This window comes from Choristoneura fumiferana, chromosome 5, assembly GCF_025370935.1.
Source record: "Choristoneura fumiferana chromosome 5, NRCan_CFum_1, whole genome shotgun sequence".
NCBI lineage: Eukaryota > Metazoa > Arthropoda > Insecta > Lepidoptera > Tortricidae > Choristoneura > Choristoneura fumiferana.
In genome coordinates, this window is record NC_133476.1 from 9,609,363 (window position 1) to 9,622,777 (window position 13,415).

Here is a 13,415-nt window from a genome sequence, read left to right on the forward strand (position 1 = left end):
TGCCACACTAGACGAGTATTTTAATCATAAGAAATAATTTCAATAACATACTAGCTATTAATCGATTTAGATTAGACCAATATAGTCTATGCTCAATTGCTCACTTCTCATAAATATGCTTGAGCGACTTGGAGTCGTCGATGTGTTCCTCGTAAGTCTCGTGGTGGTAGATGATCCAGGAGGTGCGGAATGGCCACTGCTCTGTAAGGTTAACCCACGACGCTAGCTGGTACCAGTTGAACTCGATCTGGAACGCTTTCAGCAGGCGGCCTGGAAGTTCATAAAAATAATCCCATCCATCCTTGGTTCCTTACTATAACTTAACAAGTTCGTACTGATCTGTTTACTCACGAAGGAGCGCCCCTCCACAGCTACTTATCAAAGTGCACGAGTAAACCTCGAACAGTCAGTCGAGTTCATAGACTTGTGAGCAAAAATTTGATCAAAAATACTCTACGCCTTTAACAATAGAGTCGTGTCCATATATTTTTAATCAAATTTTTGCTCAAAAGTTTATGGACTCGACTGTACTTACACGTTGTCTTAGTCTCAGCGTGCGTGACTAACGGTACGCTTGCGACTGAAGACACGTTCGAGCTACGCACACATAGACTTGTCGGACTTCTACAACTATATATCCGTACCAAATTCCAAGCTATTCCGACCATAAGCAGTGGGTGAAATTCGAACTAGCAAGTTCGATCTTAACAAACATTGCAAGTTAAATAAAAGGGGACCGAAAAGTTCTCGAATGGAAATCGCAGATCAGCAAGTGCAGCGTAGGACGTCCACCAACGACATGGACGGATGTCCAAAGCCGCAGGCTGACGGTGGATGCCGATTGTTTCCAACCAAAACAACTGGAAGTCTTTGGGGGCTATGTCCAACATTGGACGTCCTGCGGCTGATATGATGATTGTAATCACAGTTTACTCACCAGTGACGTAAAGCACGTTCATGAGCCGCCTCATGCTCCTCGGGTTGACGTCGCTGAAGTAATCGTCGGTCAGAAGCACGCGGCCGAGGTCGGCCGCTGTGGCGGTGGGCGCGGCCGCGCGGTGGAGACCAGACGCCACTGGAATAATACGGATACAACAATAAACACAAAATCGAATGTTGTAAATGCTGAGAGAAAAAGTTATTCAATATTGCACGTCTACGAAAGAACATAAGAACATGCTGCAACACTAAGACCGGTATTTACTATGTTCTGTACTCGTACAACTATTTGTGATAATGATAAACACAAAACGTCCATATGTCTATTGGTGATGTCTGCGGTTCCAGGCAGACATCGCCAAGCAATAAACATATGGACATTTAGTGTTGTCGAAATGTGATTTTCCGATAGATTTTAAAGTAATACCAAGTACCATATAATTAACTGTGACGGCAGTTGTCAGCCAAAGCTATTGCCTATTTACATGCTATCAAAATCTAATTCTACAGTGAATTAAAAAGCACTAGACATGCTCTCCATCTCCACGCTTTAAATAAGTAGGTACCTGAGGAAGCCACAGACTCGGAGGGCCTCAAACGGCGCGCACGGGCGGCGGCAGCGGCACTCAATTCCTTGGCCGGCTGGTTCTTGATGCGCTCTTGGCTTGACATTAGTTCCGATGTTGATGACAACCGACGCGCTGATACCTGAGTAGAGGGTTAAAATAAGTTTCTGTTATAAAAAAAAAACTTTTTTAATACAACTTTTTTGTTGACTGTACTTGCATTGTCTTGTCATCCAACTTGCTTCTAAACAAAATAAGTCAATCCGACCACAGGAAGTGGGTCACAATCAACTTGCAAGATATGAATATGACCCAACAACAAAAAAACCGGCCAAGAGCGTGTCGGACACGCCCAAAATAGGGTTCCGTAGCCATTACGAAAAAAATAAGTGATATATTTCTAAGGATTTCGTATTTTATACTGAATCTTCCAAGTTTAGGTATATTTTATACCTTAGGCTGCTATTTACTCTTAAACTACTAATAATTCGTAAGCAAACTTAGCCGTTATAGTTTTTCTAGAAAGTTTGATATACTTACTACCATCCTGATTTTTTTCAAATTTTTTCACCCACCGGTTTAGATTTTAGAGGGGGGGACGCTCAATTTTCACTTGCACTTTAAAGTTGAATATTTCGCAAAAAAATCACTGAATCGATAAATCGTCTTAGCAAACCCCTAATGGTTTTAAAAGACCTATCCAACGGTACCCCACACTATAAGGTTGGAAGAGAAAAAAAACACCCCCACTTTACGTCTATGGGAAGAAACCTAAAAAAATTTTTTTTTGAATTTTTTATTGTATTATTTTGTCGGCATAGTTTACATATATATCCGTGCAAAATTACAGCTTTCTAGCATAGATGGTCCCTGAGCAAAGCCGTGGACGGATGGACAGACAGACAGATAGGGCGAAACTATAAGGGTTACGTTTTTGCTATTTTGGCTCCGGAACCCTAAAAATTAGGGATGCACTTTCTCGGATTAAAATGCAGGCTTGCTAATCAAGGATTTTGTAGAGTGAATAGGCTGTTCCTGATTACTGAAACAGTGAGATACACCTTTGGCCTCATCTGCACTCAGTCTCAGGTGAGATAGGGATCAATCACAGTCAGTTTCATGTAAAAAAAAGTTTTCTATTTGTGAAAGATTTCTTAAAATTGCTTCAGTTATTTCATTACATATGAACAAACAAAGTATGCTAGATATCTATTATGATATAGATATTATGTATTTGTTACGGGATGTAGAATGTTGACCTTTATTGAGCCCCCCGTCTACCGGTGATCATGATATTTGTATAATCTTTTTTTTTATTAAAGATACTCACAGATCTCTGCATGGAAGCTGAAAAGTCGTCACTGGCGATAGCTTGCATTCGTTTAGCGGCGGTCTGCTGCGCGGCCTTGACTCTCCTGAGCGCAGAGTTTTGGAGATAGAACGGGAGCTGCACCATATTCCGGAGGTAATCCCAGCCGCCGATGTTGCTCTCCGAGAACGCTCGACGACTGTTCACTTCCACTGCCTACGGATAGCAGTTAGTCAGTTTTAGCAGTTCAAATTGGATTTGAAGTTTGGGGGTATTTCATGTAGGTACGACAATTACAGCTGACATAAATAGACCGGAAATTCACAATTATCTTTGAGTATTCTCACGTGGTCAACAATGATGTTTAAAATTCTAATTGCCAGGTATATTTTAAAATAGGAAATTCTCTGAAATGGGGTATCTGTACACACGGATTGGAGACATTTTGTCAAGTAATCTCCAGTTTGGAACATTCACATCATCAATGGCTAATCAATCAATCGAAAGGGTTCACCATCACCGCAAGACTATGAACGAAGTAAATTGTATGAGAGGTTTATTTTATAGTGTTGTATGATTTGATTATAAACAAGACAGAGATATCAATATTCAAAAATGTAAACGAATGAATAATTCATTTATCCCGTCGAGATTCTTTCAGAATATTTTGATTACAATTTGATATAATTTTTAAAACTTATTACGAAACACTTAATAAGAGTAGGATTTTTTTTAACAGCGCAGGTACTTGAAAACGTAAATAGCATGCAACATCAAAAATAATGATACTTTTTACAGATCGGCTCCCATCCAAATTTATGATTTCTTTAACAATATTATGAATCAAATGACTATGAAATGATCTGGAACAGAAAACAGTCATACATTCACTATGACACATAGAATTGCCATATGGTATAACACAGGTATGACGAAAGATCGAGTCAACATCATGCAGAAAACCAAAGGGTCTTGCACAACATCGAAATTCAACAAAGCTTTATACACCAAGTCGGGGCGCGTAACTAACCTCCATCCAAGCAACCTGCACATACGTGAAGCGGTTAAAAATTAGGGCATTTTAATACTAAAGATGTAGAAAGCATGCGAAACTGAACTACGAAGACCCGAAAGTGACAAACATTTGTCACAATTTTTAGAGAATTATTTAATTTTATTGTTTTTTTTTTATTCGACAGGATGGCAAACGAGCAAGTGGTGATGGTAAGAGATCACCACCGCCCATAAACATCTGCAACACCAGGAGTATTGCAGATACGTTGCCAACTTAGAGGCCTAAGATATATACCTCAAGTGCATTGTTGCAGAATGTTAATGTCAGAACACGAAAAAGATGCAGTTTCATCTGGAGCGGTGCATCATTTTTGTAAACCTATTTACTGCTTATTTTAAAATGTTATTTTTGCTGTCCTATGTGGATGATTGGTGTAGACCTAACATCATACCAATAAGAGTCTATCGAAATATTTTAAAAGTTTACTGTATTTGGCTATAAGTTGTTTAACTTGATTACTCGATACATGCAGTGGGATTCAGTTCAAGGTGGACAGTTAAGAGATAAACTACCTGAGCATTTCTTAAAAAAAAAATGTTAATTTCGTTTTCGACTCCGATTTGCAAACAAAATATTGTTGAATGATACTGATCTTAATTAACATTGTTTCCAAAAATGTCCTATTCTGTGGTAACAAAAAAGGACATTTCCTTGCATGGATTTAGAACATTTTAGGAAATCGTGTTGAATAAGCTCAGTATTATTTCTACATGCCAGCAGTTTTTTTTTTCAAATCGGAGTCGAAAATGAAGGAAGCATATTTTTTTGAGAACTGCTCTTAGGGACGAAAACACAATGAAAATTTGGAAAATAAAAAGACGGATGAGTGAATGAAAATGCAAATAAAGACTCGTATCATTTGGTTTGGTACCCTAAAATTTAATTTTTAATTTAAGTTTTGGCAATAGTTTGAAGACGAGTGCAGTATAACGATACTTAGTATACTACTACGAACTAAAAAAAGAAAGGTCTAATGTTTTCATTCTTAAGCCTTCATTTCACTTAGCGTTGCTTATTCGTGTTGCGCTATTGATACCTCCGTCGCTCTCGCTATAACCAAATAGTGCATTTCTTTCGTTCACGTAAATATTTCGGCAAAAATATGCAAGTGGTGCTATTTAAGTATTCGTTCTAGCTGGCCAGTTATTTTGAAACTTAAATACAATTCAATGGTTCAATTGCTTTAGGCTACGTATGCACTATGCGGCCAACCGCGCGGTTTTAGCGCGTCGTCTCTTTCTCGACTGATACTTTGAAGAGGGACGGCGCGCCAAAACCGCACGGTTAGCCGCATAGTGTGTACGTAGCCTTAAAAAGATTTAACACTTACTTTGCTGATAATGTGCGGATCGATAGCTAGCAGTAGTATGAAGGGGCTCTTAGGGTCGGAGCACAGCGCGTAAACCGCGTTCAGTAATGCCAGGACCTTCTCTTGTTCGCAGCTATCGAGGGCGTCCACGACCACCACTAGGCGTGTCTGCTGTCCCGTGAACGCATCGAGGCACGACACCTGGTAGAAGTCATTTTGGTTTATAAGTCTTCAAAGGAGATTATTCTTCAAGATAAGTATGACTCTTGGAGTTAACTTTTTATTTATTTGCTTTCGGAGAACTAACCGCAGTAAATTAAATAACAGAGTAAGTTCATTCTACAGTGACATTAACGCCGATTATAGGATCTCACAGCTAAGACACATGCTACCAGATAGTGGTATACGTTAGTTAAACATCGAGGACATGACGTATGATTAGAGCGGTTAAAATGTATGCAGGTTCTCTATTCGACTACATGTTTTTTTTTCAGCGCGAAGGCATCACAGCGTGGCACTCACCATATGCGTAAGCGACTGCACCTCAGGCCGCAGCGCGAGTGTCGGCGCGTCGCGACGCAGAGCGCGGGCGAGGCGCGCGCGGGGGGGCAGAACCAGTGCCGCGAACACGCGCCCCCACGTGTACAGGTTGGCGAGTATGACGGCGCCGGCGACCGCGCACGCGAAGAACATCAGCCCCTGTTGGATTTCACGCCGCCTAATCGACGACGACCCAATCTCACTGAGCCGTCGGTTTAACGCTTATTATAACATAAATGAGCTAAAGATATTCCACGACAGTTCGTGTACCAAAAAGGTCGATGATATTTTTCAAGACATTTGAACATGCAGTACAACCAGAATGTTAATGTCGCTTGGGACTCGTCGCATTTCTTCGTTCTTCAGAAGATTCAAATGAGAAAGGAAAAGGAAATCGATGTTTTGGTTCGAGTTCCGAATGATATTAGCAAAGGGTCGTTCTTATTGCGTGGACCTAAAGGTTTGGGGAGACCCTAAGTGTATGAATATATGACAGCTTGTTCAGAATCCCACTAATATAATAAATGCGAAAGTTTGTATGTCTGTTTGTTTGTTACTTCATCACGTCTAAACCGCTGAATGGATTTAGATGCAATTCGGTATACAGTTAGTTAAAGTCCCGGGGGAAGGACATAGGATAGTTTTTATCCCGGAAAGTTGCATAGTTTCCGTGGGATAGTGAAAACAGAATTCTACGCGGACGGAGTCGCGGGTAACGGCTAGTTTATCATAATTGTCGGAGTTATCTAAGCGCTCATAAATATCTGAACTCATGCTTACGCGATTGACAATACAATCGTGTCGAGATAGCTCTAAAGTTTCTAATGGAGGTAGTGAAAAAGCACCTTTATATTCGCTCAACACTTTTCTCCCGTTTCATACATCATAACGAAAGTATCAAATCCTCTCACTTACTGTGGGTCAGCGGGGGTGTCGGTCAGATACATAGCAAGAATACACAGCCCCACCAACATGCAAGTGAAGCAGAGCTCAAAAGTTATGATGTACGGCACGCAGCACATGCGTCGCCACCTGGAAACGTGGAGAATGTTCTGATCTGAAGAAAAGGCACTGAAATCGACATGGATAACGGCCTTTGCACACCGCGTTTTTTTAAGCGCTCGGCCATCGCGCTGGGCCAAGCGCGCGGAAAGTAAAACGCGCTGTCAACGCACGTTACTAAAACGCGCGTTAAAAAAACGTGGTGTTCAAGGGCAAGGTTGCATATGCACTAGATCGGAAATAAATCGGATGACGGAACCATAGTTATGATATTTGCAGGTGGTAGGACCTTGTGCAAGGTCCGCCCGGATTGCAACCACCATCTTGCTCCCTAATCCTGCCGTGAAGCAGCAGTGCTTGCACTGTTGTGTTTCAGCGCGGAGAGTAAGACAGCCGGTGAAATTACTGGCACTTGAGGTATCCCATCTTAGGCCTCTAGGTTGACAACGCATCTGCAATGCCTAGTGTTCCAGATGATTATGGGCGGTGGTGCTCTCTTACCACCAGGAGACTCCCTTGCTCGTTTGCCATCCAGTCGAATAAAAAAAATACAAATAGTTCTACTACTCTGGACCTTATTTTCATGGGTTCGGTTCGGACTCTGATTGGACGTAGTGCGAAACCGCTCTAAGGGGCTGTTTCACCATCCATTGATTAGCGTTAACCGACGGTTAAATGTGATGCCGTCTCCGTCTATTCGAACAAAACAAATAGAGACGGCATCACACCTAACCGCCAGTTAACACTTATCAATGGATGGTGAAACAGCCCCTAAAAGTTTTTTCCCCTTAAAAACCCGCCTCACCTCCACCCCGAGGTAGAAGACACAGGCTTGGGCCGGAACGCCCGCGCGAGTCTCGTGCAAACTCGCCCGTACTGGCACTCCAGCGCCTCCGCTAGGCTCGCGATCATCTGCACCACCATCGCCTCGCCTTCCTGGCCGCCGCTCTTCATGCCTTCTGTAAAGTGGAATCTGTGAAGACAAGTGAATGTTAACTGTCACATGCTAATTAAGTTTTTCACTTATCATGCTCGTAAAGTTCGTGTTTATGCTGGATCTAGGCGACATAAAATGACTTTTTATGCACTAGTGCATAAAATAAAATCATCGTCTAAGACCAAGGTAATCAGGTGTCAATGGCCACAAACAAAGAAGTTTAATAAAATTAAAAATCAATCAAATGAATCAAGATAAATCAATAAAACTAAAAATATATAATTATATAGTAATTCATGTTAAATAAAATGTACATAGTAAGTGAACAATTGATCCACTGTTGCTAATGTTGTAATGTGGCTATATGAACGTCTTGGGTAAAATGGCTCGTTTTATGCTCTTGTTGTACAATCTACTATTGTTTCACCCAAAAATCGGATTATGGTCGAAGGTGCGGTTTCGGCTGGAAATCTTGTTACGGTCGGATACAAGATTTTCTGACGTTAAATTAGTAATAACATCTTGTGAGTCAATTTGTCCATTTAAACAGGAAGATTACGCTGTGTGGTGTGGCCGGTGTGGCCGGTGTGGGACAGGGCCACGTCCTCTACAATACTATTTCGCAGGCCCTCAGTTAGTCTGTCCTTTAGTGCTCGCCGGGACTTAGCGAACTGTAGTAATTAGTACCCATTATTACGCCATGGCGATAGTGTTCAAATGTCCCGAGATCCGTGTACGCATTGCTGACACGCTATTCATTTAATCTCAGTAATTGAAGTGTTAAGACGTATTCTGTACATAATCGTTACATTTTAATTTTTAAGTAGCGGTTCGCTTTGCAACATACCTTATAGGCGTAGCGGGTAGAGCCCTCGGGTCATTGGGGCCTGGCGGGTGGCAGAACACCACTTGTAGCACGAGCAGTAGGGAACTGAATCGGCGACCCAGAGATGATAACAGACCGCCCGCCCACCACCACTCATATCTGTGCAACAAATAAAACAAAATGCTTATAATATCGTAATTCTTGCCATTTTTTTGCGCCCGTACACCATTGAATCTAGGAACTTGCCACGGGATCGTTAGATAATGGTTAGACGTTGTATGTCGTGTGTATATTTTTTTTTTGCAGAATTCAACTACTGCTACAGCTTTCTCGATGCGACTTCCAGTATCTCTAATAACCTGTCTTCAAGTGGTATAGGGTAAATCCATACTAATATTATAAATGCGGAAAGTGTGTGTTTGTATGTTTGTCATCTTTCGTGATTTTTGGCATTTATAGAGAGTGACATGGGCTACTTTTTATCCCGGAAAAATGCAGTTCCCGAGGAAACAGCGCGCGATAACCGAATCCCAAGCGGGCGAAGCCGCGATCAAAAGCTAGTAATCTAATAACCGACTCGAAACTAGGCTTTAGTGCTAGCGGTACACCCCGAAATTCAGCAAATACAAAAAAAGATGACGTCATAGCTCCTCTCCTTTTTTTTCGTGCTACGGGTCAAATTGATTCGTATGGCCTAAAGATCAATCGTTCCGATTTTCACGCTTTTAACACCATGTGCAGCTTTTTTTGGCGTACCTCTAGCACTAATTACAACCGTGAGTTGAACCGTTTAATTTAGAAATGTTATCAGTATGTCTCACAGAGTTTAAGTAATATTAAGTTCATGGTTATGAATATTGCCAATACTGACTTGTTTCCCAGATTCCACGTCATATAGAGCGCCAGATATATGGCTGCGAAGAGAGCGAAGCACAGCGCGACGGCCACGTATGCGGGCGCGCCGGCCATCGCTGCGCACGCGCCCACCGACAGAGCCACGTGCCACGCCCCCCACGACACGGCCCACGACCACGCCCAGCCAGACTCGCTCCATTGCCGGGCGAAGTTCTTCATCTCCTCTGGGGAAGAAGACATTTCAGTTAAGCCTTCAAAATATTATACTACTTAATGCGCAACACTCGCTGCCCCGCGGTGCCTTAAGTAAACTAAGTAATAAGTATGTTTAAAAACTCTTTATTGTACACTAGTTTATTCCCGCGGCTTCGCACGCGTAAACCGTAAGAACCAACAGTGGATTGATATGTCAGGATTTTAAATGATGTTATAACGGATAACTCACGTCTTAAACCGAGTTTAGCTCGACATGTTTTGGGCTATTTCGTAGCCCTTCCTCTCAGGAGCACGCGACTCGGCGGCTGCCGCAACACGCACACTGAGTGTAAACTCGGTTTAAGACGTGAGTTATCCGTTATAACATCATTTAATATGAGTGAGTCTCACGGTAGTTTCATGTTCAAAAAATGACAGGATTTTATTAAAATCCCATGAGAATTCCCGAAAATGGTACCGTGGATTTCATTAACGTTGTATATAAAACACCATGTCATTTATTTAATCCCAGCGGTTAAAATTAAAGTTTATTGTTTCGCGGGCAGCGCGTGTTTGACTTATAGTAAGATATAATTAGCACAGAAAAAGTTTTATTAGTTTATATTACTTTTCTATGGAACATTACTGTTTTGCACGAGTATAAAGGCTGTAGGTACACGGCGTATTTTTTAGGCGCGCATTTGACGTTGACGGTGCCACAAATTCTCAAAAAGCTAGGACAAAACTGACTGAATCTCGATTGAAGCGCGTTAACTACGCGTCATCTGCGTATAAAAAATACGCCGTGTGCATAAATAGGTCCTAAAAACAAAAATAACATTCACCTTTCAATTTACTAAGCAAAAACGACTTGCCCGACCCCCATCGCGCGTACAACCCCACAGTGATGGGTACAGACAGGCTCGGCTCAGACAACATGTCCGCTAACGCCGCGCTATACAGCTCATATCCCAACATGTTCTCGTTGTCTTCGTTAGTGTTGAGCTTGCGGGCGCCGAATATCTGGCCCAGGATAGTCTTGTTGTATGACATGTCGATATTGTACGGCGTTTCGTTCAGCTTATTGGGCTTGTAGAGGAGTTGGCTGTTCTTTGGGTTGCGGAGGAGGATTTCGACTATTTGCTGAAAAAAAAAACACTTAATATAGGTCTTCTCCTATTTATGTTTTTACTGTGTTTTTGTTGTGATGTAGTGTGTTTTTTATGTCAATTTAGCTGTCAATGTCAAGTCAGTTGTGAGTTTAAGTTTAGGTAGGTAAATCAGTTTGTTTAAGTTGTTACACACAGTACACTGACGCGTTTGGAACTCAACCATAGCACATCCTTAGAGCAACACAACCGTTTACCATGCTAACAGATGTTAGTCTAACATTACAACGGTCAGTGTACCTACTTAATGCGGTGGTGATAATAGTTTGTGTGATTTTGTGTGTTCTTACAGTATGGAGGTGGAGGAACTGCATGAATACACATTTCTTGCATAAATGTAGCTTTCATAAGGTCTCGGGTGAGCAAAGGAATTGTTTCAGTTCATTGATATGGACCTCCGCAAAGTAAGGCCTGAATCAATAAATTATAAAAAAAAGGTTTAAGCATATTCCACCCACGACATTAGCTTACCTTAGAGCGTGCTCTCATCGCTATATGCAGCGCGGTGTCGCCGCGGTTGTCGGCGACGTTCACGCGAACTTTCCTCTCCAAAAGCAGCTGCACCATTTCCGCGTTCCGCGACCGAACAGCTCGTAACAGTGGAGTGTCCCCACTCTGAAATAACCAACATAAAGTCTATCAAGGTGGTGATAAACTTGAGCATTAACTTGTAACACATAACATTGAGCATTAGCCGTTTCTAAATGTGTCGAACTAAAAAACAAACAGAGCCAAGCGTAGAGCCAAACGTTGCTAGTAACATTTACACGAGCATTCTAGGGATCGCTCAAGTAAATGATTGTCAAAATTTTTGTTATTCATGATGATGTCGGACGGATGCTCGGCAAAAAGCCTCGTGACGCATCAGAACGGTACCGGTTTCATTTTATAATGATTGCGTTCACATTTATCTGATGCAGTGTGTTGTGACGGCTTGTGTTGTGTCGCATCATAAGCTATAGACAGAGAGCATCACAACACAACACGGCAGATAAATGTGAATGCGGCTTAACGCTCTTGTCTATTTTGTGAGCTTTCCCCTGTAATACAAGAAGTCAGGAACAACAGCCAGTATTACATACATTGGTAACTTGTTTTTTGAAGTCTGTCGGATTAATAAGTTCAACTCACACTAGTGCAATGTTCTAAGTCAGGGTTAGAAGCTAGAAGTAGCTTCATAATAGCGACATGGCCTTTTTCAACGGCGTTGTAAACCGGAGATTTCTTCTCCTTGCCCGCCAAATCAACGTCCACATGTTTCTTCAGCAACGCTTCGACAATGTTCTTGTGGCCGCCTTTCACCGCGTGAATTAGCGGCGTGTCTTTGGAATGATCCTGGAAAATGTGGAAAAAATGTTGTGAAAATAATAGTAATTTAATTAAATGTTTTTTTTTTTAGATTAAATTTTACAAGTTTTTTTGCTGACTGTACTTTTTGTTGAGTACAGTCAACCATAGTCATTCATACTACACATAGCACCAAGTTTCAAGTCAATGCCATTATCTCGAAGAGTGCTGTCCCGCGTAAAGTATCCTGGCCGGACACCAGAATTTCACTATCAGGTAATGGTGTTGTCACCAACAAGGTCGTAACCAGCGGGGATTTATCATTATGTCAATTAACATAATACCGCCTTTACACTTTTATATTTGCCGCGTGTTTAGTATATAAGTGATAATTTCCTACAGGTATATTGTGTACTCACTTGCACATTGATATAAGCTCCAGTATTAATGAGCGCCACCGCGATATCGTAGTAGCCCTCTTTGCAGGCGATCGCGAGCGCCGTATAGCCGTCCTTGTCTAATGCATTCACGTTCGGCTTGTGCTCCAATATCATCTGGACGATCTCCAAATGATTCCCTGCCACATATCATACATCGTAACGTTAATGGCGCGTATGACATTTTAACACCTCACAAACGGGCTAGAGCCAAAGTATTTGTTTAAGTGACTGATAAATGTGATGCCCTCTCTGTTTATCTGGACAAAACTTACAGAGACATCTCGGTGTAACAATAAGGGATGAAAAAAGCCCCTAGTCAAAGCTCTAGATAGAATTCCATGAAAAAAAGTGAAAATAACATTTGTTTTTTTTTTTATTGGTTTAAAGATCATTTATTCTCATTAAGAATTTACAATTCACTTATTATGAGAACTTAAAATTAAACATGTATGTTTATAATGAGCGAGAACATAAAAAGAGGGTAGGTAACAATCCAACACTCCGACAGCACAGCATTCTGCCGAATAGTATTAGACTCAAAACCTCAAAATCTCATCGTGAGTTGTTAGCCCCGTGTCTATCACGTATTTAGAGTCGTAATAGCCTATCTCAGCTGGATGCAAATATATTTCGGAGTTCAGCAGACCAAGGCCTAAATTTTTTGTTATTACGTTTCTCGCTGCATGCAATTTGAAGCGTAAGAATATTATGTATCTTGTTTTTGGACTCAAAATAGACGAAGAATTGTGTCTATCTACTAAAACCCAAGCACCACGACCACAGGTGTTGTGGTGTGTGGTCCCATGCTATAGTACACATAACACATAATATAACATAAATCATAAGAACTAGATTTTGGTATCACACATGATACGGTGGTTTAAACGCTTCTGAGTTTCACCATACTATTTAACTCAGATTTAAGTGCTAATCAAGGGTTTGATAAGTATTTAGTATCAAAATGGC

At 41.4% G+C, this 13,415-nt stretch overlaps 1 protein-coding gene across 15 annotated transcripts in view; it reads right to left on the minus strand.

The window, feature by feature from the left end:
• The window catches only part of Arms (Ankyrin repeat-rich membrane spanning), a 59,924-nt gene that overhangs the window by 8,782 nt on the left and 37,727 nt on the right, over positions 1-13,415 (minus strand). For 11 of the 15 annotated variants that reach the window (XM_074087780.1, XM_074087793.1, XM_074087784.1 and 8 more), the window contains 14 exons: positions 12,429-12,586; positions 11,854-12,057; positions 11,194-11,337; positions 10,399-10,696; positions 9,375-9,582; positions 8,525-8,662; positions 7,546-7,713; positions 6,654-6,770; positions 5,721-5,940; positions 5,220-5,399; positions 2,836-3,030; positions 1,506-1,647; positions 938-1,075; positions 105-270 (listed from right to left, as the gene is read on the minus strand). In XM_074087780.1, the coding sequence (XP_073943881.1) occupies positions 105-270; positions 938-1,075; positions 1,506-1,647; positions 2,836-3,030; positions 5,220-5,399; positions 5,721-5,940; positions 6,654-6,770; positions 7,546-7,713; positions 8,525-8,662; positions 9,375-9,582; positions 10,399-10,696; positions 11,194-11,337; positions 11,854-12,057; positions 12,429-12,586 (2,476 nt within the window). The remainder of the gene's footprint in view (positions 1-104; positions 271-937; positions 1,076-1,505; positions 1,648-2,835; positions 3,031-5,219; positions 5,400-5,720; positions 5,941-6,653; positions 6,771-7,545; positions 7,714-8,524; positions 8,663-9,374; positions 9,583-10,398; positions 10,697-11,193; positions 11,338-11,853; positions 12,058-12,428; positions 12,587-13,415) is intronic. The other 4 variants (XM_074087787.1, XM_074087786.1, XM_074087783.1 and 1 more) reach the window with 1 other exon arrangement.